The sequence below is a fragment of the Hippocampus zosterae genome, chromosome 19, assembly GCF_025434085.1.
Source record: "Hippocampus zosterae strain Florida chromosome 19, ASM2543408v3, whole genome shotgun sequence".
Taxonomy (NCBI): Eukaryota; Metazoa; Chordata; class Actinopteri; order Syngnathiformes; family Syngnathidae; genus Hippocampus; species Hippocampus zosterae.
In genome coordinates this window covers 9084825-9111980 of record NC_067469.1, presented here as the reverse complement: position 1 = coordinate 9111980, position 27156 = coordinate 9084825, and the positions used below count along the sequence as shown (strand labels likewise).

Here is a 27156-nt window from a genome sequence, read left to right as displayed (position 1 = left end):
AAGGAAGGATGAAAGTTATATGAGAAGACGACGGGTGAAGTCGGCATGTCGCGCGACTAAGACTTTTTGTCAATGTAAGAAAAGCGGCTTTTATTTCCCCCATCTCTCATTTGGGATCAATTTTATGATCTCTGCAACAAAAAGAGTTTCTATTGGGCCTGCCGTGGCATAGAAATGACAAAAGATGAGATAATGTGTCATTCCATGTCAAAATGGAAATAAATGGGCGGGGGGAGCATTGTGTGGCCGCCATCATCCCCTGCCATCAAACCTATTGAGAACCAAGGGAGCAAGTACATTGCCGAAGGGGCAGGTGCGGAAGGAGGCCCAGCTTGTCTGTGAAATTTAGGTTTGTACACCACTGTAATGACGAACATTTGTCACTAGATGGAGACATTGCATCGACTTCACACTTGTCGCATCTAAAAAAACTCTTTGTTTTGGTCAGAAACTGGTTTATGAGAAAACGTGCGGGGTGTGGGTGCAATTACCGGCGGGATGACAAACAGCTCGCTGCCCACAAGGTCGAAGAGGCGAACCGTGCCCGTGCTGTCGGCGAAGGCCAGCAGGGCGCAGTCGTGGCTCCACGCCACCCGCCGCCATTGGGGGTTGGGGTCCTTTGGCACTGCAGAAGAAAGCGTGATCATATTTTACGATGCAATGACAAGTGAGCAGTCATTAGCAAGGTAGATGAGCAAAAGCGTGTTATCATTATCGATATCGCTGAAACAAACGTGGTTGTCCAATGTCATTTTTCATTAAAATATTTTCATTGAGATGTCATTTTCTTCCAATATATCGAGTTTTGTGCGATACTGTGTCATGGTAATGTCGGTATCGATGAAGAAAAAAAACCCCAATATTTAGTTACTACTACTTGATTATCATTTCAGCAGCGCTGTAGCTGTACAACACCACGAGGTGCCAGCATTGCCATGCAAACGCATTTCTGGGTCCACAGTTTTACTTTATTTTAGTTCATCATGGGGCGGCCCGGCAGTCGAGTGGTTAGTACGTCGACTTCACAGTGCAGAGGTACCAGGTTCAATTCCTGCTCCGGCCTCCCTGTGTGGTGTTTGTATGTTACCCCGGGCCTGCGTGGGTTTTCTGCGGGTACGCTGGTTTCCTCACACATTCCAAAAACATACATGGCAGGTTAATGGAGTCTAAATTGTCCCTAGGTGTAAGTGTGAGAGCAGATGGTTGTTTGTTTCTGTGTGCTCTGCGATTTGCTGGCAACCGGTTCAGGGTGTGCCCCGCCTACTGCCCGAAGACAGCTGGGATAGGCTCCAGCACGACCCGAGTGAGGATAAAGCAGTTCGGAAAATGAATGAATGAATGAACAGTTCACCATGTTTCACATCCATATATATTTCAGTGATGAAAATGGGGTGGAAATGTGAAATAAAAATTCTCTTTTGGTGTATGACATAAAAATATACTGTAGCATATATTGGTTCAACAGTGTGAAGCATAATACCGCTGCTGGTTGTGTTGTTACAAAGCAATAAAGTTGTGAAAAAAATATATACAGGTATATATAATATATATATATATATATATATACACATACACACAATACAATACAATACAATACATGCTGATTTATATGGCGCTTTCACAACAACAACAAAGAGCTTAACAAAACAGTTAACAAAGTAAAATAATAAACACAACACATAACATAAAACACGGACAGTCGCACAGAATAAGAAGTGACAAAGCAAGTGGGCGGGCCAAATATATATACACATATATATATATATATATTTTTTTTTTTTTTTGCTGGGGTATAACAGCATTCTGGACGTTTCTTGTGTCGGATGAGCTGGCTGAGCAAATGCGTATGTGGGCCCTGGTGGACAACGCGGTCAACAAATAAAAGATGACAGATGACGAGACTTTGAGAACAAGAGACACGGAGGAGACGAATGGACACGGCAGGTGACTAACAATAAATCTGACACCTGCCAGGGTGAGTGAGGGCCTATGCCTCAAATTACTCCAGAGGACACTGAAAAGGTGGAAATTGCGCACCTTCAAGACTGAAGCAGAGCTTTATGAATGCATCATTTGCAAAGGCTCGCGGGACATTTCATTAGGTACACCCGCATGACTACTTAACAGGATTCTGAACTTTATTATAAAGTAAGTTGAATGTTGCACAGTTACAAAAAAACAAAAAAAAAGCAACTTGTCTGATAGACAACTGATTACTTGACTATTTTACACTGGAAGGCGTTTTTAGTTTAATACTGCCACCTGGTGAAATTTTAGAGGTACTCTTGTAAATCATTTAAACAGGGAAAAATGTCCTTTTTGTGGCGAAATAATTACCGATGTAATGGAAAGACTTAAACAATTTGTGCATCGTGATTAATTGATTGCAGATCCTCGTGATGTGCGCAAATTGACTACCAGCGGGCAGTATAATACAGTCATGCGGGCACAAAAGATCAGAGGTTGTCAAACATTTACGCTGAAGAGCCACAGCTGATTTTTTACAGCGGATATATGGGTTAAGGTTATTTGTCAATGAGGGTAATTTTTTTTTAACTCATTATTATCTTTGCTGAAGGCATCACTTTTTAATCTGTCCATGTACAGCAAGGGAGGCCAACCAGTCAGAGACTAAGAGCCAATTTTTTTACTGTGTTACTGCAAAGAGCCACACACACACACACACACACACACACACACAATTTTTTGCCCAAAGATCGACTTTTGGAGCGACATTTGATGGCGGCGCGGGGCACCCGCAGCGGCTCCTCTCTCTCCTGAGTAATGTAATTTCATCTGTGCTGTATGTTGCACATTTGACAATAAAGTTGACTTGACTTGACCAACCGCCCGCGATCGGATCGTGCACGTGCAAGCATATGAACGCACACACGCGCACACGACCATGCACTCGCGCACATATGCATGCACGCCACGACAGCAACAGCCTGAGCGCCCGAACATAAATGAAACCTAAAAACACAAACGCACAAATCTTCCCCCCCGCCCCCATTTACTCCTCCCACCGCTCGCAGTCGACTTGGCACCCTGCTGCTGGCTCTTAGTTGATTGCGATCGACGTATTGGCTGACTAGCTTAGCACTTAGCGCCGCTGTCTGTGCATGAGCGGTGATTCAGTCATCTGATTGGTTGCCCTCTATGTCAATCAAGTGAGGGGATTGGTGATAGGCTGACGTAGTACGTTCTATGTATTAAGCATTGTTGTTTTAATGGCAGCGCCATCACCGAGGCGTTTTCGACAATATTCGTGTGAAAGCCCGGGAGCCACGTTGAACCAGCCAAAGAGCTGCATGCGGCTCCCAAGCCGTGGGTTGGCCACCCCTGATGTGCAGTATTTCTGTCATTTGATTGTGCAGGGGTACCGAATGTTGGGGGCGATGGCAAGCATCAAAACCGCACCGATGTCCTCTCTTCTAGCTCCCTTTTCAATCTTTTCTTCCTATTCCACACTCATCCCGCCACCCCACCCCACGCCATTATGTATTACACGCGCTATCCGCTACTGAGAGGGACTCCATTTCCACATAAATGGCTTTTTTAGCCCAAAAACACGTGGGTGGAAGTCGGGGAGGAAAATCCGCCAAGCGCGCCTTCCATGTAAAGAAGCTTCATTTATCACAGCTCAACAGCCATGAATTATGTAAGCGAGCAGGCGGGGCGATGACGGACTTTAGGTAAGGCGGGAGCGCGCATGCACAAGAATGCCAACGTCAATGCACTGAGAAGAGGCAAATGCTTCAAGGGGAAAAAAAAATTATATATATATATATATATATATATATATATATATATATATATATATATATATCCTGCTATTTTGTGGGCATTAGAATGCAACGAAGAGAATCAAAACACACAAGACAACAGGAGACGTATTCGAACTGCTTGTTTACGCGGAGTTGCGTCTCTGGAGTGCTACTGAATGTTGATAGATTGTGATGTAATACGGATGGGTAAAATAATCACAGCCACAAAGGGTTTCTCCATCCACGGCTTGTCAGCTAGGCTGACTGAAGATGAGCATGTTGCGTGGACATGCACAAAGGATTCAAGAGGGGCTTCATTTTTCACTATTTTGAAACCTCTTTGAGAGGAAACTTTTTTTTCTTCTTTCTTCTGTTTTGTTTTTTTTAAACACTCAAATTTGGCCGGGTTGACAACAAGACTCTCTTCTGTGCTGGGTCAAATGAAGAGGATGTTTATTTTCACTTGACAGGGAATTTGGCAAAACATAGGTAACAAGCAAAACATGATGTTAGTTAGGACTAAGTGACACTTACCTTGGCACTTCCCAATAACTGAGCCAAAGTCATCTCTAACAGATCTAAAAAGAAAAAAAGCAATGGTGAACATACACACACACAAACGCACACACCAACTTGTGTGTTTTAACACACTGAGTGGAACGATGGACGCAGAAGAGAGGCTGGAAGACGAGACCTTCGTCCGAACTCGTGCCCCCGCAGCGGCTCAAAGTGGAGGCTTTCCAATAAAGGCTGTGGTTTTAACAACAGTCCAACGGTGCCCAAGCTCAGCTTTTTATCAATTACAGCTCACGGCGTTCAGCCACAGGGTTCATTTTTGCCACTCAACTGGGTTTTATTTATAGAGCACTTTAAAACAACCATTGCTGCATACAAAGTGCTGTGGAGTGACAATCATAGCGAAACAAAAACTAATACCTGTATCTTTTATCACTGAAGATGTTTCAACCCTTAATTAATCACTCAATAAATCAATTAGTCTCATAAAACTTTGTTCCAAAATGTTGTTGCTTATCTCTGTACTTCTTTGCAATATCCAATCAGGCCTTCGAAGTTTTTCTCCCAAAGTCTATCTTTGTGGGCTAAATTTTGTTATTCAGACAACTGGGGTGGATCGAAGTCCATTGACCCAATAGTTACAATGTCAATGATTTTCATCGCAATAAAGACTCCGTCCTCAATAGATAAGTATACAAAGACCGCTTACGTTGTGACGGTTTGAGATGGGTTCCAGAAATTACCTGATCTCCACACATTGGTCCTGAACCACCGCAAGGAGCTTGCCATTACTGCAGAGTAAAAAAAAAAAAAAAACATGAGGGGCATAAAATGACAATTAGTGGAGAGGTCATTGTTGGAGAGAAGGATATTAAACACTTTCAAGAGGATTGCAGAGAGACAGAATCAAATCAGCCACATCGAGTGCCTTAAACTAATGGACGACGACGGAACCCAGATCGATAAACAATAAAAAAAAAAAAAACATTGTGAGGTTACCACAAGATCATGAGCTAGCGTATGTGCGTGTACCTGGCCAGCACCAGCTGCCAGCCAATCTGCTTGTTCACTAGTCGCAGGAGGCCGAGCGGTAGAGAAGAGCTGGAGGGACTGGAAGTGACAGTATCCAAAATGTCACAACATTGAAAAGAAACACATTCCTTGATGAGACAGCACTTGCAGAACGACAACCGTCACAATGTTTTTAGTTATCATCACAAAAACAAAATTACACTACAAAAAAGCTGAGGGCCGGGCTTAGATAGCCTTGTTTACAACCTTTTATTTGAAAATCACAACTTTTATTCTCCCAGTCAACATTTTCTTTTTGATGCGACCCAAGTACTGCTTCATGATATTATTTAAATATTATCAATTTGGTAAATACTCATTTCAAAACGATTTTTATCATATTTTCTCTTATTAAAATTACCTGTACCACAAATATTGCAGGATGATGCGAAATGGCCCTGGAAGAAAAGGGAATGCATCACTTAGCAAACACACACACGCACACACACACACGTCTAACCACATTAAGACAAAACACTTAAACTACACAGCATGCAAAGCAAGTCGATCAGCAAATACATTTTACATCTATGTCACTTTCAACCAAAAGTGAGCGACAAGGTGCCTTCTTGAAAGGCGCTTATAAATAAAATGTATTATTATTATTATTACCTGTCACTGCTTTTGCTACAAGGGAGGTATTTTGTTCCTTGTTGCCTCGTAGCTGCAAAAACAAGACAATTAAAGACGTGATTTATTTAAATGGACATTATTGGGTGTTTGTATGTCATTTAATGGAACATTTATAGAATTATAGTGCGTCTTTAATGGCTCTTTGCTATGGATGGCACCAAATGCACCCGAGACTGCCTCGTTAGAGGAGTGCAGCTTCCATCAGTAAAAAAAAAGTTTATCAATTCTCACAAGTCTGTTTTATGACCAATAAGTGGTTAGAAAAGGCTACGTGGCTCCGCATTGGCTTGAGCACCACGTCACTATTTGACGTTGCAGCTCCTTTTCACGGGTAACAGCGATAAAAAATGCGAGACAATTTATGTTGGAAAAGGCAGACGACTAACCTGAGTGTCAGTCTCTGGAGGCCATTCGGTAAGAACGAGTAAATCGTACAAAATGTTCTCATCTTCGCCTTCGAGAACGCTTTCGTCCGCCATGTTGACTGACTGCAAAGCACAGCTGTCATAGTTGATTACGGCAACTCGCGAGGGACTAAAACGTGAAAAGTAATCCTTTCGTATTTTACGTCAATAATTGTTATCTTTGATTTTATTACAATAATGGTGTTAAGGGAAGGAATATTGCTTCTATTAAATTTGTATCATACTTTACACTTCGATATTTCTCATTTTCAATCATAATTTTCCTTCGGGTTTTCGCATTTTTCCGTAACGATTCTTTTAAAAACAAGACATTATGTCGCGCTTTTCACTCCGATAATTGTTTTTTTCATTGTCAATGACTGCCTATCTCTTAATTTATAAAAATATTCAACCATAAAGTCCCTGTCATTCAATTTGAGTTTACATTTCTTTTTTTATAATTTCAGTTATATTGCTTTAATCAAACACTATCACGACAGATTTGATTTAAGATTTGTTGTGATCCTATATAAATTGTGCAACGTAAAAATATCACGGAACCATAATGACAGCGCTGTTTCCTTTCGATCCGAAAAAAAAGTGCATGCGTGTTGAGTCGTGTACACTTACATCCGGCAGGTTTTCGAAGCAATAATGGCTGCCTTTTCTGGTGAGTTTTAACTTCAAAAATGACCACATCATTAAACGCAACGTGTTTTATTGGTGTGATTTTCATTGTGAATTAACGTCGTGTTGTGTAGAAATGGGCGTTATGCCCGAAATCGCGCAGGCTGTGGAGGAAATGGATTGGCTGTAAGTCACTTGTTGTTTGACAACCTTTGCACTTAATTGCTGTCCATGTCAAGTGAATCATAAATGTGCTTTTGTTGCCATGATTTCATGTTAGGCTTCCGACTGACATCCAAGCTGAGTCGATTCCGTTGATTCTTGGCGGAGGAGATGTACTCATGGTGAGCCTGTCAATATTTAGCAGTTGTGTGCCGTGCATTCCGAAAAACGCATTTGTGCTACGTGCATCTTTTGGGGAGTTGGGGATTGATATTTATCTATCTATAAATATATTTTGTAACATACAGGATGCTCACCAAAGGTGCTGATTATTGAACGCATTAAGGTGTTCAGACAGTAAAACAACGTTGTACAACAAGTTCGAGATTAGCTTGACTATGACTATTGCAACGCATTGAGACTGAAATCTGATTGGACATACAAATCTAACAAACACGTGGTTAGTTGCAACAAGGACAGTATTTGATAGTATCTTTTTTTTCTCTCCCTTACTTGAAGGCAGCAGAAACTGGTAGCGGTAAAACTGGAGTGAGTATGGACTTCACATTTAATTTGCCAAAGGTTGTACCAGCTGTATGATGTGAAACGTGTGTGATTGGCAGGCCTTCAGCATTCCTGTCATTCAGATTGTGCATGAAACGCTGACCGACCAGCAGCAGGGCAAAAAAGGCAGAGCCAACATCAAAACGGGCGGAGCTGGTGAGCGTCTTTATAACATAGTCATGTGACAGAGAAAAGTTCCAGGGGACATGTCGTGGAAAGTTGACTGAAATAACTAAAAGTTCAAATCTTAGGATTTAGGATAAGTGTGAAATGAGCACACATGCTTGGAACTGTGGGGGGTAAAAAAATGATGTCTCATTTGAACTGTATCTTATTAAGCTCTATTGACGATTTACAATGCTGATATGGTGCCTTCTTTGTCAGTCTTCAACAATTGGCAGATGAACCCATACGACCGGAGCGCTGCATTTGGTAAGAAGAGCATTTTTTAAGAATTGTAAACGTTCAACATTACACTTCTTTTTGAAATTCCCATACTTGTCGCCTCATCTTAGCGATCGGGCCGGACGGGCTGTGCTGCCAGAGCCGAGAGTTTAAGGAATGGCATGGCTCCCGCTCCACCAAGGGTGTTACCAAAGGTAAGCCATTGCCGTGCAACCTCTGGAGGTTGAAAACAATCCGCTCCAGGGACGCTTTACGAATAAGGACTAACGGAGTGTGGATGTTCCCAACGCTAGCTAGCTTCAAAACAGGTCTGCCACAACGTACAACGCATCGTTTAGATTTCAGACTCTTCAACAAATGATAATACAGTAAAACATACGATTTTGAACGTGTTTGCTGTTGAAGACATTATTATACTGTGCATAATCAATCAATCGAGCAATGCGTTGTAACGTGTGCGGTTGTGCAAGCAGGGAAATACTACTACGAGGTCTCATGCCACGACCAAGGGCTGTGTCGCATCGGCTGGTCCACCACCCAGGCAGCTCTCGACTTGGGTAAACTCCCCCCCCCCCCACCCCCCACCCCCCCAACACAACCAACTTAAAATTATCATTAGAATTTATTTTGCTTGAGATGTCTTTTTTTCCTTCCTCCATAGGAACCGACAGGTACGGGTTTGGTTTTGGCGGAACCGGGAAGAAATCGAACAATAAGCAATTTGACAGCTACGGCGAGGTGAAACACAAAATTTGCATTCAGTGCATTGGCGTTACACGCGGTTAAAAATATATATTAAAAATGTTTTTGCTTTTTTTTGGTTCTTTGCAGGAGTTCACCATGCATGACACAATTGGATGCTTCCTTGACATGGACAAGGGCCACATTTCCTTCTCCAAAAATGGTATTATTATTATTAAGGTTATAAACTGTCTCGTCATGATAGTATTTCATATAATAATGCTCAGTTGTAGAAGGTATTAGAAATGACTATTTTGGTTGCACTGCTTTGCATCAATGTGAGAGCTGTCCCTCATATCATCCCCTATTGTAACTACAAATTTCAGCTACGTTATAGAGTATTTAAATTATTAACCAATTTTGTTAGCAAGTGATTTTGGAGGTATGAGAATTTCGCCCAGTGCCGGCGATTTTTTTTTTTAATGCAAAATAAGATTTCTTGACCAATTCAAACTATTCCAACCTCAAGCAGTTCAGTTAATTTCAATTGCACCAATGACTGAACATTTCAAAATAAAAGCCCAAAATTAAGAGATTATTTTTGTCCACATCTACATTGTAAATTTCCCCAGTGGAGGACAAATAAAGGATATCTTATCTTATACCTTCAACTGTCATTTTAAAACAGACCATTGGAGGATTCTCTTTTGTTTAGGCCAACATTTAAAATAGCTCTACAAGGCCAAAACATGCTAAATTCCCAGTTCCATGAAATGTAATTAGAACTTTTGTTAGATTGCACAAAGGTATCTAATGTTGTGTCCGGTAAGTGAATCCATATTTTAAAATGTAAAAGGACTCACCCAGTTTGGTGTTATGCGTTTTTTTTCCACATCAACCAGGTAATGATCTGGGTTTGGCTTTCGAGATCCCTCAAAATCTCAGGAATCAGCCCTTCTTTGCGTCCTGTGTACTCAAGGTATTGATTAACACATTTAATATTGGTCATGATAAACACAAATGAGGTCAACTCACAACATTGAAAATGCCATTTTTGTGTGTGTGCGGCAGAATGCTGAGCTGAAATTCAACTTTGGCGGTGAGGACTTCAAATATCCGCCCAAGAGCGGCTTTATCGCCTTGGATCAGGCACCAGATGCCCATACGGTCAAGTCTTCGCAGACAGGTTAATATTTTTCCAAATAAAAACTGTCTGCTGCACTGAGAATGATCGTCACCGTGATTTTGGTTTGTTTGTGGCAGGGAGTGCCAAAGTAAGTCAGGTGAAAGGGTCCAGCAACGCCCCCAAGGCGCTGATCATTGAGCCGTCCAAGGAACTTGCCGAGCAGACCCTCAACAACGTAACGCAGTTCAAGAAATACGTGGTCAGCCCCAAACTCAGGTGCCACGCAAATCTTTCTTCTTTTTTTTTTTTGCTCCCACACTTTTCCTTGAAGCGCAATGCAAATAGCTGACCAGTAGATGTCACCATCGCTCCAGTACAAATGTAACTTTTCATTTTTTGGGGGCAGGGAGTTGCTGGTGATTGGCGGTGTGGCTGCCAAGGAGCAAATGTCCGCTCTGGAGCAAGGTGTATGTACCCGCCACCTAAATTGAGTTGTTGTGGACATCCTATTCCTGCCTTTTCAATTGGTGTCCCCTACATTTTTAGGTGGACATTGTGGTGGGGACCCCCGGTAGACTGGATGACCTCATATCCACCGGAAAGCTCAGCCTGTCCCAAGTCCGCTTTCTGGTCCTTGACGAATGTGTACGGATGATCCAGAATCATTTTTGGATGATTTTGGTTTGCCGTTGTTCACAACTAATCCGCCACGCTTGAAATGTCGTCTCCAGGATGGCCTCTTGACAGCAGGCTACACGGACTTCATCAACAGAATCCATAATCAGATCCCTCAAGTGACGTCTGATGGAAAACGGCTGCAGGTACTGAGAGGGGGGTCTGCAAAAATGGGCCTGGACCAAGTATTACACAATTTGATCATCATGATTAAGATGGCTGGGTGCAGGTGATCGTGTGCTCGGCCACGCTCCACTCGTTCGATGTGAAGAAACTGTCGGAGCGCATCATGCACTTCCCCACCTGGGTGGACCTGAAGGGTGAGGACTCGGTGCCCGAGACCGTGCACCACGTGGTCGTGCCTGTCAACCCCAAGGCCGACCGCCTCTGGGAGCGGGTGGGCAAGAACCACATCCGGGTCAGTTGGGGGTATTTACAGTCAGCTGTTTTTTTTTTTGAGACACACACACTCTTTTCAATGGTCATGTGTTCTTGTTTCCTTTGCATTTCCTTTTCCACGGTAGCCCCGTTTAGACAGCAAACTGTAACTGAGGTTTTTTTTGTGTGTGTGTGCTTTGCCGTTGTGCTAGACTGATGAGGTCCATGCCAAAGATAACACCAGACCAGGGGGCAACTCAGCCGGTGAGTTTAGGAACATTTCTACATAGCATACTGCACTTGATCCAAGTATATGTCAATGTAGCATTTTGCGTCTGCCAGAAATGTGGTCTGAGGCCATCAAGGTGCTGAAAGGCGAGTACACGGTGAGGGCTGTCAAAGAGCACAAAATGGACCAGGCCATCATCTTCTGCCGCACAAAGATAGACTGTGACAACATGGAGCAATACTTTATCCAGCAGGGAGGAGGTAAGAAAATACAATAAAAAAGCGTGGCTGTTTTTTGTTTTTTTTTGTCTTTGCTTTTTTTAATTATAAAATCGCCACTGTCCGTAAGGTCCCGACAGTAAAAACCACCAGTTTTCCTGTGTGTGTCTTCACGGCGATCGCAAGCCCCACGAGAGGAAGAACAACTTGGACCGCTTCAAGGTCAAGGAAGAGCTTACAAAACGAGCGCCCAATGTTTTTAATGTTGCTCAAGATTTGAAGTAATCTTGTGTCCTCAGAGAAAAGAAGTGAGGCTTCTGATCTGCACCGACGTCGCCGCCAGAGGGATTGACATCCGAGGCGTTCCTTACGGTAGCGCCGATTCAGACGTATAATATAATGCCGACTCAACTGTAGCCCGTTCAGCCAACAATTTGTGTTCAAATATGAAGAATGAGCTACTTTTTTCGGTTTACATCTTAAACTGTACTCCATTTATGCAGTGATTAACGTCACCCTGCCAGATGAGAAGCAGAACTACGTCCACCGTATCGGCCGAGTGGGTCGAGCAGAGAGGTGATGAGTTTAATGGGTATATTTGTCGATTATTTAATGGATCTTCAAAGTTGTATTTCCTTTTTCAACATTCAGAATGGGGTTGGCCATCTCATTGGTTGCCATGGAGAAAGAGAAGGTAAAGTTTCCTCAAGTTTTTTTTTTTTGTGTATACTCTTCAATCATATACATATAGCGTATTTGAATTAAATGCTATTTTTCGTTGGAATTGTTCCTAAACTTGAGTACCGTGTTCACCTGCCTATTTGTGATTCACTACTTGCCTAATAACATTCGTGATTTTTTTCTCACCACCATTGATCACTGGTTTTGTGCTATAAACACGAACAAGATGGTGTCAATACAAACTATGTTGAAGTGAGAGGAGGGTCTCCAACGAGAGGCTAAAGCCCTGCCTAATAATATAGTGCTTTGGCTCCATCCTGTGTCATCTGCAAGCAATTCGAAACGTGTATTCGGAAACGACGACAGAAATCTAGTAATTCCACAAATAGCTTTGTGTTTTCTTTTTCATTTCTACTGCAGCCCCTTTAGAGAGGACTTACCGGTACTATTTATAGTGAACTTTTTTTTTCCCCTCTAATGTTCTAAATGATACTGCGCCTTTTTGTCTCCTCCCATATACTTTCTGTCTCAATTCCTTCAGTAGCCCATTTGAGCAGCAGTTTATCATCAACACTGTGTTTTATTGCTTATTCTTTTGGCAACTGATTGTTATATTTGCGGCGACAGGTGTGGTACCACGTCTGCCCTAACCGAGGCAGAGGCTGCTACAACACACGGCTCAAGCAGGATGGAGGCTGCACCATTTGGTACAATGAGAAAGAGGTGACTGGCGCCCTGGCATTCAAAAATCCTTCACTTGTTGTTCTTGTTTTGTTGTTGTGACAGTCGACATTGTCTGTTCTCACCTTTTGAATTGCAGCTCCTGTCAGAAATCGAGGAACACCTCAAGTGCACCATCACCCAGTGCGAGCCCGACATCAAGGTACCCGTGGACGACTTTGACGGGAAGGTCACTTATGGTCAACGCAGGACACTCGGAGGTACGGGTTTCATGGTCCAGTGTCCAAACTGGCCATCAAAATAGAATGTTTCATGAAAAAAAAAATCATTCGATTTAAAGTTGTGTTTCTGAAGTTTACACCTTGCTGTACCTTGTGTCGTATTTACTGCCGCTGCTGCTTTGTGGTCCTAGGTGGCAACTATAAGGGTCATGTGGACGTACTGGCACCAACGGTGCAAGAGCTGGCCAACCTGGAGAGAGAGGCCCAGACGTCTTTTCTCCACCTCGGATACTTGCCCAACCAACTCTTCAAAGCCTTCTGAACAGAGCTCGGTTGAAGCTACCGTATGCATGCTCACCATCCATTTGCAGTACTTTGGAGTGGCTCCCATGTCCAGGCCTGAGTTGTGCAGTTATCAAAAAGAACACTAACATTAAGAAACATATTTTGTTTTGCATATACAATTTGGCTGAATAGGTTTGAAAATTTTATTGTGAGAAATTGCCTGCAGTTATTTTGATGCCTGCGTTTTCTTTTCTGAAATAAACTGTGGTGAGCACTAAGTGACCAGTCATTACTTGTATTGTAGAATTAAAACAATAGTATGCTCAAGTTACTTTTGTCAAAGTGTTAGGCAAAGAGATTCTCCAGTCGTCCAAACTGGCTTTAATAATTTATCCAATAGTTCATAAGTCCTAGTTTCAATGATGTTTGAAAGAAAATACAATTCTATGTAACTGGCACCATTAATAGGTGCAATTGAAACTTTTCTTGTCTCAACCATTGAACAACTACTCGAATTGTTTTTATTCATATATATGTACAGAACATGGTAATTTTTGCAACTCGTGTTACATTTCATTGTATTGCATGGTGATGTAATGTCAAGCTAACTGACCTCTGACTTGACTTTTGTTTCCTACGCTTTGATTTTAATCACAAAGAAAACATTTAACCACTAACTCTTGTGTGCATCACTCTAGCTAAAATCTATAGTTGATTTCACTCGGTCGTAAAGCGAGGGCCCCCATATCGTGAAACGGGACAATTTACGTTGAAAATCTAAGGGGGAAGTTAAGCGCCAAATGACTTCCGGCTTGAATGCCGGGCTCCGCCCCCTTCCAGTCGGCCGTCGGCCCCGCCTTCGACACTTCCTCGCTTTGCTCTTTCCTCCGCTGCTATCCGAATTGCCCTCCCGTGGATGTCTTGACTACCGGCTGCTTTTCCTCCGCAACAGGTAAATACCCCGTTAGCAGTCGTTCGTTATGCAACGAATATGTTAGTGCATTTTTTTCTTAATTGAAATATTACTCTGTGCAAAAGCGTGTTCAACGTACGGATAGACACCCATCTGAGCTGTCTTTTTTTACGCGAATGAAGCCTGACACTTCATTTGCCTTTTTTTAAAACAAATACTGCCTTTGTTTGTTGGAGACAAACAGCAGCCAGCCTTCGAGCCTCATTCTCAAGTCAGTATATATTTGTGGGCCTCTCTTCCCATCTGCTTGTGCTAGAAATGCCACATGATTAGGTACACTAGATCATGACATTCTGCATGACACCCCCCACCACCCCTCCCCCCAAATAATTCTTTCACCTAAAAAATATCTTTATTGTTGTGACACTGGTTTTGCTTTCCTTTAAGTTGAATTGTTAATTCTACTCGTCAGTGGTTGATGTGAATCTGCCTCACAATTTTGAGGTTCTTGGTTCGATTCCGAATCCCTCCCGGGTGAAGTTATTGATATGTCATATTATTATATACACAGAATTGGCCTAACAATCTATTGGTGTGATATATATATTCAATGGGAAAACAGTGTCAAGCAACTATGAAAATACTGTTCAATTTGTTAAGAAGGGATTTGGTGTAAAAAAAAAACTGAAGATAGAAACGAATCCACTCAGAAGAAAAAAACATGGAGTGCAACACTATATAGTGGGGAAGGAAAAAAATGAGGCTGCACCTGGCCTCTGGGCCTTAAGTTTCACACCGAGTGATTTGTTACTGTGGCCTGAGAGCTCATCAAGGGTGCCACAGGAAATCATCCAATTTCAATTTTAAAAAAATGTGTATTATTTGCAAACATATCTTTGTACATCTATGCCAGTGACATCCACTGACAGGTAAAGCAATTAAATGCTTTTCTGTTCCACGGCAGGATTCCAATTACTCAATTACAATTTAGCTTGCGTATCCACCTGCTGCCATTTGTGAGTGAGTGTATCAGATTTTTGTTGATCTAACAGGTACATTCGAGAGTGAACTGAGACCAAATCATTATTGTCAGTATTTGTTGTTGTTGTTGGCGTTTTTTTTTTATGTTTGGTGGCATGCCGTGAGAGTTTTCAAAAGCAAAACGAGTGCCTTGGCTCAGTGCATGTGCTCAAGCTCAGGGGTGTCAAACTCATTTTGGTCACAAGACCACATTCTAGTTCTGGTCTCCCCCCAAGAGGGCCATTTTGACTGTTTGATGGCATCGTCACATTTTCACATGCTTATTTGGATGTACCCTACCTCTCGCCCGAGTGTCAGCAGCGATTGCTGAATTTTTATTTTTTAAGGATACATCTTGTGCCATTTTTGCATTAACTATTTGTTGTTGTGATGTGTGACATAAAGCAGCATAAGCCAATCGGATTAGTTACATTTGTGTTGTTCATAGAGGACCCAAAAGGAGCTTTAACCTTAATTTACGGCTGCACCAGCACAACAGGGGGAAAGTGAATATCATTGTGAATACAAACAGACGTGCACACAGCCTTCTTTCTTCCCGGTGGCTTGCCCAAGCTTCCTGTGCTCGAACAGGATGGTCCTTCTATGCAAAGTGTACACACACACAGGCACAGAACGATGCACACAGAGTGATGCATTGATAGGCACATCCAAGCGCAGGTGCCAATCAGCATGCAGGGCGAGTCCGAGCGTCGTCGAAGTGAGCGAGTGTGCCTTTACGCGACTTGCCCAATCGAAGCGAAAATTTGAATTCAAATGTTTCCTATCCGGTTCGTTAGTGTTGTTTTGAAACCAGAAGGGCAGAGGAAGAAAAAGAAGGAAAAGGAGGCTGAGAGGTTGCTCTTATATAGTTGACACCACTCACTAACAACACACAGTTCTTGTCAACCAGGGTGGATACCATTGCCTTGTTTGCACAAGAGAAGAGAAAGTGCAGCACAGTTGCAGCAGTACCATATTTTCCACACTATAAGGCGCTTCGGAGTATAAGGTGTACCTTCAATGTATGGCCTATTTTAAAACCGTTTTCATATTTTGTTGTTCTACTTCTTCCTTTCATAACTTTGCTGCTGTGAATCGGGAATTTCTCCATTGTGAGACTAATAAAGGTTTTCTCATCTTATCTTATATATAGGGCGCACCGCATTATAAGGCAGCTACTATTGTAGAATCTATAATAGTGGCTGTGGTTGCATTATGCAACCACTAGATGGAGCTACACTAAAGAGAATACAAGACAATACAACACAGCTTTATTTATAAAGAGCTTTCACACCCGCTGTAGAAAAGCGCTTTACAGAACAGTTAAAATACTACGTCCAAGAAATCGGAATATTGATCCATATATAAGGTGCGCTGTCGGCTTTTGAGAAAATCGAATGCTTTTAGGTGTACCTTATAGTGCTCAGACTATAAACTGTGACTTTTTGATGGCGAAATAATCATTTATTTACAGATAACTAAGAATTGTGGCAATTGGCGAACTATATTACGTTTTCATCCAATTTTTATATGATATAATTATATTAACTCATTCACTCCCAAAGACGTTTTTAAACGCCTTTTCAGACTTGGTCTAGAGTTGGCTGGTACTGAATGAGTTAATATGACAATCGATTCTGAAAAGATTTGAAAGCAACAGCCTTATTTTCCATCTTGTGTGAAAGATGGCTAGTGTAAAATTTTGATCCCTTGTATTTAGGCATATTAAATGTGACTGTCTGCATGAAAAGATAATCGCTTCTGTTGATCCCGGGCCGAGCCACGAGGACGAGGCCGAGGTGGATGTGGATGCTCGACGCACAAGTCATAAACGTCACCGGGGGAATCAAGACAGACAGCTCAGGCCGCCACCTGCCCTCGGACACGAGACAAAGACGTACGCTCCCTTCCGCCAGAGCCTCATTTTTCCTTCTTGTGGTTGTTGTTGTCGTTTTTTATTTTATTTATTTATTTTTTTAATATCCTCCTGCTTGCTCTGTCCCACGCACGCGAAACACACATACACGCACGCACTTGGGTCTACTCACCCAATCATGTTGCCTGCTCTCCCTCTCTGCAGATGTCTACGAGCTAGCCAGCCATGCAGAGGACACCTCCACCTGCAGCCATGGACGGTAAGAAAGCACATGTTGAACTTGAAGGTAGACAAACGGATCAAGTATGACGTGTGTACAAATGGGTTTTGGATTGCTACATATTGTCCCTGTCGGCTGAGTTCTCCCAAATTGTAACTTTCCAAAACATTGCATCGTTCAAGTTAGTACTGTATTGCATTTTATATTGCGAGCACGTAGAGTCCCCTGACAAATTACTCCACACTTACTTGGTGACCAACCACGTGTCCTTTTGCACCAAAGCATTCCAGTTAGCCGTTTTTAACCAAACAGGCTTAACCAATGATAACAAACAATTTTCACTCAGCATTTGTCTAACAAACATCCACTTTCTTGAGGTGGCGTAGTGCTACGTGGCCCTCACAGAAGAAAAAGGAAGAGGTGCAGTTTTTACGACACTTCTCAGCTAGTTGAGCCTTGAGTTCATGTGATCTGTTCTGAAGCGATTTGCAACGCTTGCAATTCGTTTTTAACACCACTCAACACATTTTTACTCATTTTTTTTAAATCAGTGATGCAAGTTTTATTTATTTATTTATTTGTGCTGATTCCAAATCTGCCCTTGTATTTGTTAGGTTTTCAGAATTATAATAATCATAATATAATCAGAGTAATCTAATAATATTCATTCATTCATTTTCCGATCCGCTTATCCTCACAAGGGTCGCGGGAGGTGCTGGAGCTTATCCCAGCTGTCTTCAGGCAGTAGGCGGGGGCCACCCTGAACCATTTGCCAGCCAATCGCAGGACAAATAATATATTACGTAATATTTATAAACCCTTTCAGGAACAGCGGTTACAGTGGACAGCTTATCATGTTATCAGGTTACAGGGTGCATGAAAGGGTTAATTAAGGGTGAGAGTCAGCAACAGGTGATTTTGTTTTTCTCCCTGAAACGTTAGAGATAAATTACGATGCATTTTCAAGTCCATATTATGCAAACTTCAAAACAAAAACTGAAAATATCGCCTTTATGCTAGATAAAAATGAAAGGCTTTTGAGGAAAAAAAAGTGAAAAAATGATTTAAAATTGACCACTTTTGGACACATAAACCTGACAGTGATGGATGCAGCAGTATGTTGAGATCACAACGTACAATGTTGGCCAATTTTGATCCATATTAAGTGATCAAAGTGTGGAAACCATACTTGACCCACTGTCTCTTAATTGCGCTGCCCTGATGTCAAGCCATGAGCAAAACTGGTTTGCATCCTTCGTTGCAATCAACAAGCAGGCAAAAATCATTTGTGCGTCCCTGGGTGTGGCGGTTAGTATGTAAATAGTCAGGAAGGTAACCACGTGGTTCTAACCCCCCGAGGGCAGGCAGGCAACCGAGGCTGATCTATGGAGGTTTGACTCAACACGGCACCAAGACAACAAAGGGAAGTGTTGCAAATGAAATTCCGCACAGGAGCCTCTGCTGGGTTCTATTTCTTCAATATTAACAGGAGGACCCGTGTGGTTGGAGCGCTTGTTTGTTTGCGCCGTTGTAGCACTGCGGCGCAATGCAGCTCGCGGCCGCGTAATCGAACGTCGGGAAGGACGGAGTGGATGCGATGATTATCTTTGATTGACATCTAAGGACTGCGGACTCGACCGTTGGTTGAGGTCCGGACACCGCGAGGCACTAGCGTGCGCGCAGCTCTTCTGCCCGAGAGAGCTGGCGGAAGTGTTTGTCCAGCTGACTGGAAGATGAAGAATGATGGGTTTATTTGGGGAAGAATCCGTTTTAAGAAACTTAACTCTAAAACCGTTTCATACAAAATCCAAAGTAATATTACAATAATAATACACTCGTGTATGTATGGAATTCCAACAAAACAGTTCCAGGCACCCTAAAATATTTCATGAAAAAAAGAGAGAGAAAAAAGAGAATAACTTTAGTGCAGCAGAACTAAAACGAGTCAATGACTAATGAACTAATAAATAAATCATATATATAATATATATATATAATATATAATATATATATATATATATTAAGGGTGTGGAAAATAATCGATATTAATCGATACAACGATGCGCACGTGCGCGATCCGAGTCCATCGGCTCATTCACTGGGTACGACGCGATTGACGGGTGAAATCGCGATTCATCACGATGCATTGATGGGTATCGGTAAAATCCGATTCAAGCGCCGTTTTATTCATGTTAAACGTCACCTATCTGCCCTTTCCTAGGCGCGATGAATGCACCATCATTGCTTTGCGTTTTGTGTTGAATACGGACGGTAGCCGTGCGTCACATACAGTCCAGTACACAACTAGCGAAACATTATGGAAGTTAGCGCAAGGGGAGGCGAGGAAACTACTATATTTAATGCAGCCGCAACATTCAAATCTTATGTTTGGACATACTACGCCTTCGAAAAGAAAGACGGAAAGCTTGATAAAACCTCCGTAATTTGCAAGGAATGTCGCACTAAGAAGCCATACAACGGCAGCACCACAAATATGCAGACCCACTTAAACCGATGGCACCAGATCACCGACAAGTTTCCCTCCCGCTTCCACGCCCAGTTCCTTGTCGGACACCGGAGAAACTCTTGGTAAACCAGGTCAGGATCAGAAAAAAATTGCCTCTTATTTTGGGAGTGCCCTTGCAACTCACTGTGACCGCGCAATGGCTATAACTAAGGTCACTGCTTATTTCATATGCAAAGACCTCCAGCCTTAGCGTGGTGGACAACGAGGGTTTCAGACAGCTTGTGCACGTTTTGGAACCCAGGTATAAAATACCAGACAGGTCTGTGTTCACTTACATATTCCCGATGTGTACAACAAAGTAAGAAGTGAGATTACTGTGTCGCTGAACAGTGCACAAAGAGTTGCACTTACAGTGGATGGGTGGACATCTTGTGCTATAGATTCATATATATATATATATATATATTATTATATTTCATATAAGACACTCAGTGAGAATAGTCTGTTTGTGTTTACACTATAGCAACAGCTGTGAGTCTCAGGTGCCAAATTGTTTACATTTTCTTTGCATAAAACCCAATTGTGAAAGGGCTTAACAAGTTTTACAAGTTCTACTGTTTATAAGGAATAAAGTGGTATCCTTTTTGTAATACCATACTGAATTCCATCTTTTTAAAAGCATTTTTTCTTTGCTTATTTGCATCATGTTTAATTGCACAATATCGCAACAAATTGCATTGTATCGTATCGGATCGCATTGATTTGAACTTAATGTGTATCGCATCGTATCGCATCGTGACGACGGTGAAACGTATCGCCAGAAAATTCCATGTATCGTTTAAGTATCGCATCGCTGGCAGTGGATCGAGATGTGTATCGAAGCGTCCTCAGTGCTGAGATTCACATCCCTAATATATATATATATATATTTATTTTTAAAATAAAATAAACTAACGAACACAGAACACCTTATGTGTTGTGTTGTATTATTTTGTCATTTTATGTTAAGTGTTCTTATGATGGCGGCGCAGGCACCCGCAGCACCTCCTCTTGTTGTCTGTTGACGAGCGGGGAAATTTAATCTGTGCTGTACACAGCACATTTGACAATAAAGTTGTACATGACACTTTATAATGAAGTGGATAAATCGCTTTTCAGGTTCAGTATGTTAAAAAATATCCTTACCTTAAAAAGGTAAATTACTGGCAAGTATCAAGTCATCAATTCAAAATAATTCATTGTGCCAAACATTTGCCCTTTTTGTTTTAGACCAGATTGCAACGTTTAGCTCTCTTGGCTGCTGACGAGTAACGATTTCCACCTCCTGGCATGGAGGCTTCCTGCAACTGCCACACACTTTTTTAACACAGAACCTCAAAAGGGTACTTCTGACTGAGCGTCACTTATCTTCTCTTTCAGCTTCCCAGTGAGCATCCGTTAGCTTGCGAATGCTCCCGAGCCCGTTAAGGAGCTTTGCCGCGTGCCACTTGCAGTCCCTGCGGGGCTGCGCCAAATCCGACACGCTGAGTGCAGTAGTCGCATCCACCGGCGGCCGATTAATTACCTCAGCTTTTGCTGACAATGCCAGAAAGTGGGTCAGCCTGTGGGAAGAAACGTACCCGCGCAGGGGTTGACCATGCTCACGTGGGGCAGAGTGAGCGGCCTAAATGAGGAAAGCAGGTGAAGGGGTCAAACGCACCTTACTTTGTGACCTTGCTGGATGGTGTTAGTTCTGGTCTTCTCCATTTTGAACACATTGCTGATCCAGTTTCATCCGGAGACAAGATCCGGGGGACTCTGGTGTGTGCGTGCCGAGACGGGATGTTGGGAGAAATTCCATCATTGGCAGGCTGGCATTTCCTGAAGTCAGTGAAGCCGATGAGTCAGGATGCTAAATGGCATAATATTATCGTTATCATTCCAAAGGTGTCGCAGTGCAATAAATTCAGATCACTCCAACCTAGTAAATGACATGCTGGTTTAATCATTTGCTTATGCCATGATGTAAACTACAATGTTACTTTCACTTGTAAGTTCAATTCGTTCTGTCAAAATGATTTTACTCGTACATCTAATCCCTTTTCTCCGTTGAAATCAAACAAAATGCCATTGATCCGTTCCAAAACAACAACAAAATATGGAGACAAACCAATAGTATCACTGATGAAAAAATATGAAATTGACCAAATTTGGACATCCGGGTTTTCCAGCTGACAGCGATGATTTATGACAAAAATCCTTATGTGATTGATTGAAACTCATTCAATCCCAGCCATTTTCACTGGAGCAACCCCCTCAATCCCAGCGGTTTACTGGATTTTGAACCATTTTGCAAGGCCCACAGAATATTTGGTTCTAATGCTATACAAACATGGAGCCTACCAAAATAAAGTTTGGACTCTCTTCTTTCAACAGAAAAAAATGTTGTTTCTATCCTTTTCCATTCTTCAGCAATCGGCATTACAAAATGGCTAAGTTTCATGAAAATGGCGATTCCTGGGCAAAAAGCGGGAGAAAAAGAGCTTTTTGTAAAAGCATGCATTTCAAGCACGTGAGGCACCACTATCACCTATTGGTCGCTTTTTAACATGATTTACAATGCAAACGTCTTATTCTCACTCACAGATTGCATTAGACCCTCCTCCTCTCTATGACGCAAAAAAAAAAGACTTGGATGTACAAATACGTCCTTGGTAGGCGGGGCCTAATTTCAAAAAGACGTACAAATATGTCTTGTGGAATTAAAATAATTTGCTTTCTCTTACTAGTTGATCATATTTCAAGAGATATATATTAAATATGCAGCTGAGTTGTCATGGGAACATGATTTGTATGAACTATCCTAACGACGAAATGATTTGAATAGAATATTCGGCTGGGGTGAAATGTATAATGCATAGGTTGCAATGTTTCGAATTGGAATATTAACAAGCGAGACATTTGCATGTGTGAATGACGCATGAGTTTGCGGGCGTCCAAGAACGTGATTGATGAATCCATTGTGACAACTCCATTCATCATCAGCAACTATAACGTCCTGACCTGAATTATGACCCGTTAAAAAAAAAAAAGCAGCTGGGCTGCTTTCAAAAAACGGTTGTGGCATCGCGTTGTAATTGGCTCAACTCCCCCTGTGACTAATTGATATCTCCATCTTTTCCACTTGTACGGCTCAGCTACATGCTTAATTGCCACCCTGAAAACTGCCTTGAGATATGCGGCAGCAGTAAAAGCAGCTGACTGTGGATTTTTATGCATTCAAAATCATTGCCGAAAGACGCATCAAGGGCGGACGTCGGCTCGTTTGGGAGGCAAATGTTGTGGCGCAGGCCAAAATTTGTCCCCTACACTTTGTGTTGTGCGTGCCCTCCCAGACGTTTTGCGCGGGATGAAAATGACATTTTATATGAAGACCTAAAAATGATTTTTAAAATGATTCATTTAGTTTACTATTCTTGATTTAGTTTTTTCCTTCTTTTCTGATTTTTTTCTTTATTTTTGGGAGTAATCTTTTGAATGCAAACTGTCTATTTAATGTACACATGAACTGTTGTCTGCAGGTGGATCAGTGTGGTCCATCTCGCCAGAAGAGCGGGTGAAGCACGACAAGCAGTTCGACACCTTGGCCCCCGTCCTCGGCTACGTCTCAGGTATTTACGTACAAACGTCTTTTGAGGGATCCTCTCAGCTGCTAGTCCCAACGGAATGTTCTGTGACCTTTGTTCTCCCATCTGCAGGTGAACAAGCCCGAGGATTCTTCCTGCAGTCGGGCCTGCCGCCGTCCGTCCTGGCCGAGATCTGGTGAGTCGGGGTCTTTCGGCTTCCTGGTTGATTACAAATGGAAATGCTTTAACTGCACAATTGCTGCCATTGTTTGACTGTGTTTTTATTCGGTTGCTTGCTTGGCTTCAACTTCCTTTACTGTTCTTACTTCCTGAACCACCTAACAACCATGTTAGTTACACCAGGCATGGGGATCACTCACAGCTTGCCCAGAGATTCGGGACAAACGCAGCCGTGCATGTCTTGAAGACGATTTTATTTTGCGCGAGCGCTTGTGAATTGTGACGTCTCTTTCAGGAACCTCGCCGACATGGACGGCGACGGCAAGATGGATAGACAGGAGTTCTCCATTGCCATGAAGCTCATTAAGCTGAAGCTGCAGGGCCGGAGTTTACCCGTTGCACTGCCGATGGGCTTGAAGCAGCTTCCTGTTGCTCATGCCCCCCACCCTCCGTCGGCCCGCTTCGGTACAAAAAAAAACAAAAAACAAAAAAAAAAGGAGTGTGACTCACGTTTCAATGAAATGGAAAATTGGTGGTACATTTCTGGAACTTTTCCAGTAAATTTTCACAGAAATTTAAGATGGAGGATTTTCAATGTAAAGTAATCCCTCGTTGATCGCGGTTAATGGGGACCGAAATCACCCGCGATAAATGAAAATCCGCAAAGCAATGACCCCCCCTCCCACGCCGTATAGGTACATGTACATGTGTATGAGTATAAAAAATATTTATAAGGCCAAATCTAATGATATACATGGATGTAGAAGTCAATTTTGTAGTAATTAACATTACTTAATCCTGTACACTAATAGATTTAAACATGTATAAGTCATACCTGTCAACTTGTACGTTTCCCCGTATTTTATACATTTTTTTTTTATCATTTCAAATCATGAACGGCGTATTACAACTTTTATACGGGGGGAAAAAAACCAAAAAACAATTGTGAACCGATCTCACAAAGACCATTTTGGCTCAAATCCAGATCGTCTCACATGCTGGTAGTAAATCGCAGTGCTATTTACAATTGTTGCAATTATCCGAGGTTGACAGGTATGATAGGTTAGGTTAGTGTATGAATAACAAAATACAGTAAACATACATGTAGTGTTGTATACTGTATGTTGCTGTGTGTGACTCATTGTTGTTTTGCTGACTTTCGTTGCTTCTGGCGGACCGTTTGTGGACTTTTTGCGGACTTAAAAAAAAGACATACTGTATTTTTTATGAATGTGTTTGAAAAAATCCGCGAAGCACCGAAGCCGCGATAAACGAACCGTGAAATAGCGAGGATCACTGTATTACAAACCTCTATGGGCTTTATGCAAATGTATAAGGATTACTTGGAATTTGGGGGCGGTCATTGAGGATTGAAGCTAATTTAACAAAAAAAGTATTTTTCGATTTGTCCTACATTTAGTGCAGACACATCAAGGCTATACTGTTGTTTGCTGACTTTCTCCTCACTCACCAGGCCAGGCCTCAACCTTGAAAGCCACACATTGAGTCACAAATACTACAGAGTAGAACATGGGAATGGCAATGCCAAGTTGACAAAAATGATACCTGCACTTTACATGCATGTTTTGTATTGGCATTATGCTTTATGCAAATTTGATTGCTTTTCGTCGATCGCAGGGAGTTCTGGAACATAATCCCATGCAATGAATGTGGGACTGCTCTATTTCTTAAATTTCCATGGAAATGTACCGTAATGCCAGTCACACTCCTTTTTTGACTTCTGCATCTCTGAATGTGCCCCATTTTTCAGTCAAAACTGACCCTGCATCCTGACCCACTTTCCACATCCCCCTTGCAGGGATGGGCTCTTTGCCGAACCTCTCGTTTGGCATGCCACCGCCACCCATGTCCATCCTAACCCCCATCCCCGCTAACACCCCCGTGCGACCAGCGCCGCCCATGATGACGCTGCCTCTGACCGCCGGCTTTCCTCGCTGCCACCTACACTTCCTCACCCCCGCGCCTCTCATGGCCGCAGGTCGGTTCTGCACGAGAAGCCATTTCGGGGGCAATACAGTGAATCAGACGCATTACTTTTACTGAGTAACTAAGTTACCTCAAGTTGATCGATTTGAGCTCAGCTTACTTTGACACTAGATTCACATCGAAAGACAGTTTGATTTTCAATGAACTTGCGCATGTTTGGGACATGTGGAAGGCAGCTAGAGCTTCCCCAAAGTAAACCCACACAAGCCTTCATCTTATTTTCTTCCATCTCTCACCCCCCTCATCTGTCCTTTGGCTGCACCCGATTGGCTTGTGTCCGATTGCAGGCTGCGATACGAGTGCTCTGATGAGGCGCCCCGTGCAAAAAGCACTGCGACTGTAATCTCGCGCAGGCAGATAAGATGTTCAAGGTTTACAGGTTGCTTGTATGAAGTAAACACAGGTGTTGTCAAGTTCCCTCCCTCCCCCAATCTGAATGTCAGCCTTGAAGCCGACCTCCTCCGAGGCTGACCAGTCCGACTGTAAATTGTCACGTATGGCTTTATACGTACATGTCCTCACCAAATTCGCAAGTAAAGGTCATTTTTATTTGTCGTCTAGACATAACACAAGAATGTGGGAAAAAATGACATTGCACTTAGAAAAATGCCTGTCAGTAAAAGTGTGATTTGTTTTTCACCTTTTTTTTTATTTCTAAGGGGTGTGAGTTTAACTCAAGATGTTGAATGGGGTTTTATCCAATGCGGGGTTTTTTTTGGGGGGGTCTGATTTTTGGGGGATGTTGAAGGGTGGGTGTTGTGTTACATAAGTTTTGAAAAGACAGATATGAAGCATCGTATATTCATTTTTACAACATTGTAATGCAAGAATATGTAAGGAATTATGAAATATTTTCAAAACGAAGAAGTCATAATTTAAATGAGCTATTTCATTGAGTTTCTTGAAAAATAAATGGTGAAAAGTTTTCAAAATGAATTAATACTAATTTGCAACGGTGAATAATTTGGGGCTCAACTTTGCTAGTTTGTTGGTATTTTGAGGACGTGTTAATTTCACCAAAAATGTGTACCAGTTTCATTCTCCTCGTGCTGTTTTCTCGCAGGACTCCCTCTCTCGGGTTTTTCCTCTCCGCTGACGTTTTCTCCGCCTGGCAGCAGAGGCATGTCTCAGGCCAACTCTCTCGTGGACCTTGGATCCAGCAGGTGATCCAGCAAATAAATCCGCCATCGATGTCTTACTATACAAAACATAGAGAAAAAAAAAAGTTGCGAGTTGACGATTGATTGAACGCCATAATAGCTGGGCGGGGCAGGAAGTACTTTTGTCTCAAATCAGATGAGACGGCAGGAAGTTTAGAATGGCAAACAGAGCGGAACGGGAATTTGCCCCGTTTCCTTTCATACAACTTATTCACTAAAATTCCCATGTGGAAGACATTTAACATTCCAGACTGATATAGTTTACACTGAAATAAAATGCTTAGAAGGTAAACCTGCCTTTTTTTGTGGTTGTTTTTGAAAACAAAACACTGCCCGAGTGAGACATATGGTGTAAACTAAGATGTCAGCTCTAAGCTTTTTGTG

The 27156-nt window shown here is 42.3% G+C and overlaps 3 protein-coding genes across 11 annotated transcripts in view; 2 read left to right on the top strand and 1 right to left on the bottom strand.

Annotated features, from left to right (window-relative positions):
* Positions 1-6532, bottom strand: part of nbas (NBAS subunit of NRZ tethering complex) — an 89171-nt gene extending 82639 nt beyond the window's left edge. For 3 of the 5 annotated variants that reach the window (XR_007960066.1, XM_052052606.1, XM_052052608.1), the window contains exons 1-7: positions 6374-6532; positions 5967-6018; positions 5716-5752; positions 5316-5393; positions 5027-5074; positions 4302-4345; positions 492-625 (exon numbers count right to left, since the gene is read on the bottom strand). Coding sequence is in view for 4 of the 5 variants with exons in the window: in XM_052052606.1 (XP_051908566.1) it covers positions 492-625; positions 4302-4345; positions 5027-5074; positions 5316-5393; positions 5716-5752; positions 5967-6018; positions 6374-6466 (486 nt within the window). In the remaining variant the exon portion in view is untranslated. The remainder of the gene's footprint in view (positions 1-491; positions 626-4301; positions 4346-5026; positions 5075-5315; positions 5394-5715; positions 5753-5966; positions 6019-6373) is intronic. The other 2 variants (XM_052052609.1, XM_052052610.1) reach the window with 1 other exon arrangement.
* Positions 6533-6946: 414 nt separating this feature from the next.
* On the top strand, positions 6947-13602 carry ddx1 (DEAD (Asp-Glu-Ala-Asp) box helicase 1). 2 transcript variants are annotated; one of them, XM_052052620.1, is made up of 26 exons: positions 6947-7061; positions 7153-7204; positions 7299-7362; positions 7700-7729; positions 7804-7900; positions 8129-8176; positions 8260-8343; positions 8623-8706; positions 8811-8887; positions 8981-9053; positions 9733-9809; positions 9902-10016; positions 10094-10232; positions 10363-10423; positions 10503-10601; positions 10688-10777; positions 10861-11049; positions 11222-11273; positions 11352-11498; positions 11587-11678; positions 11756-11828; positions 11960-12032; positions 12108-12150; positions 12765-12860; positions 12958-13078; positions 13231-13602. In XM_052052620.1, the coding sequence occupies exons 1-26, from the start codon at positions 7046-7048 to the stop codon at positions 13359-13361; spliced, it is 2223 nt and encodes a 740-aa protein (XP_051908580.1). In that variant the 5' UTR covers positions 6947-7045; the 3' UTR covers positions 13362-13602. The 2 variants fall into 2 exon arrangements, with proteins under 2 accessions (XP_051908580.1, XP_051908579.1); XM_052052619.1 differs by having other exon boundaries at positions 8620-8706.
* Positions 13603-14159: 557 nt separating this feature from the next.
* Positions 14160-27156, top strand: part of itsn2a (intersectin 2a) — a 30050-nt gene continuing 17053 nt past the window's right edge. For 3 of the 4 annotated variants that reach the window (XM_052052613.1, XM_052052612.1, XM_052052611.1), the window contains exons 1-8: positions 14160-14276; positions 17009-17154; positions 17338-17392; positions 23381-23470; positions 23558-23621; positions 23901-24070; positions 25425-25604; positions 26676-26775. In XM_052052613.1, coding sequence (XP_051908573.1) covers positions 17359-17392; positions 23381-23470; positions 23558-23621; positions 23901-24070; positions 25425-25604; positions 26676-26775 — 638 coding nt within the window. In that variant the 5' untranslated portion in view covers positions 14160-14276; positions 17009-17154; positions 17338-17358. The remainder of the gene's footprint in view (positions 14277-17008; positions 17155-17337; positions 17393-23380; positions 23471-23557; positions 23622-23900; positions 24071-25424; positions 25605-26675; positions 26776-27156) is intronic. The other variant, XM_052052614.1, reaches the window with a different exon arrangement.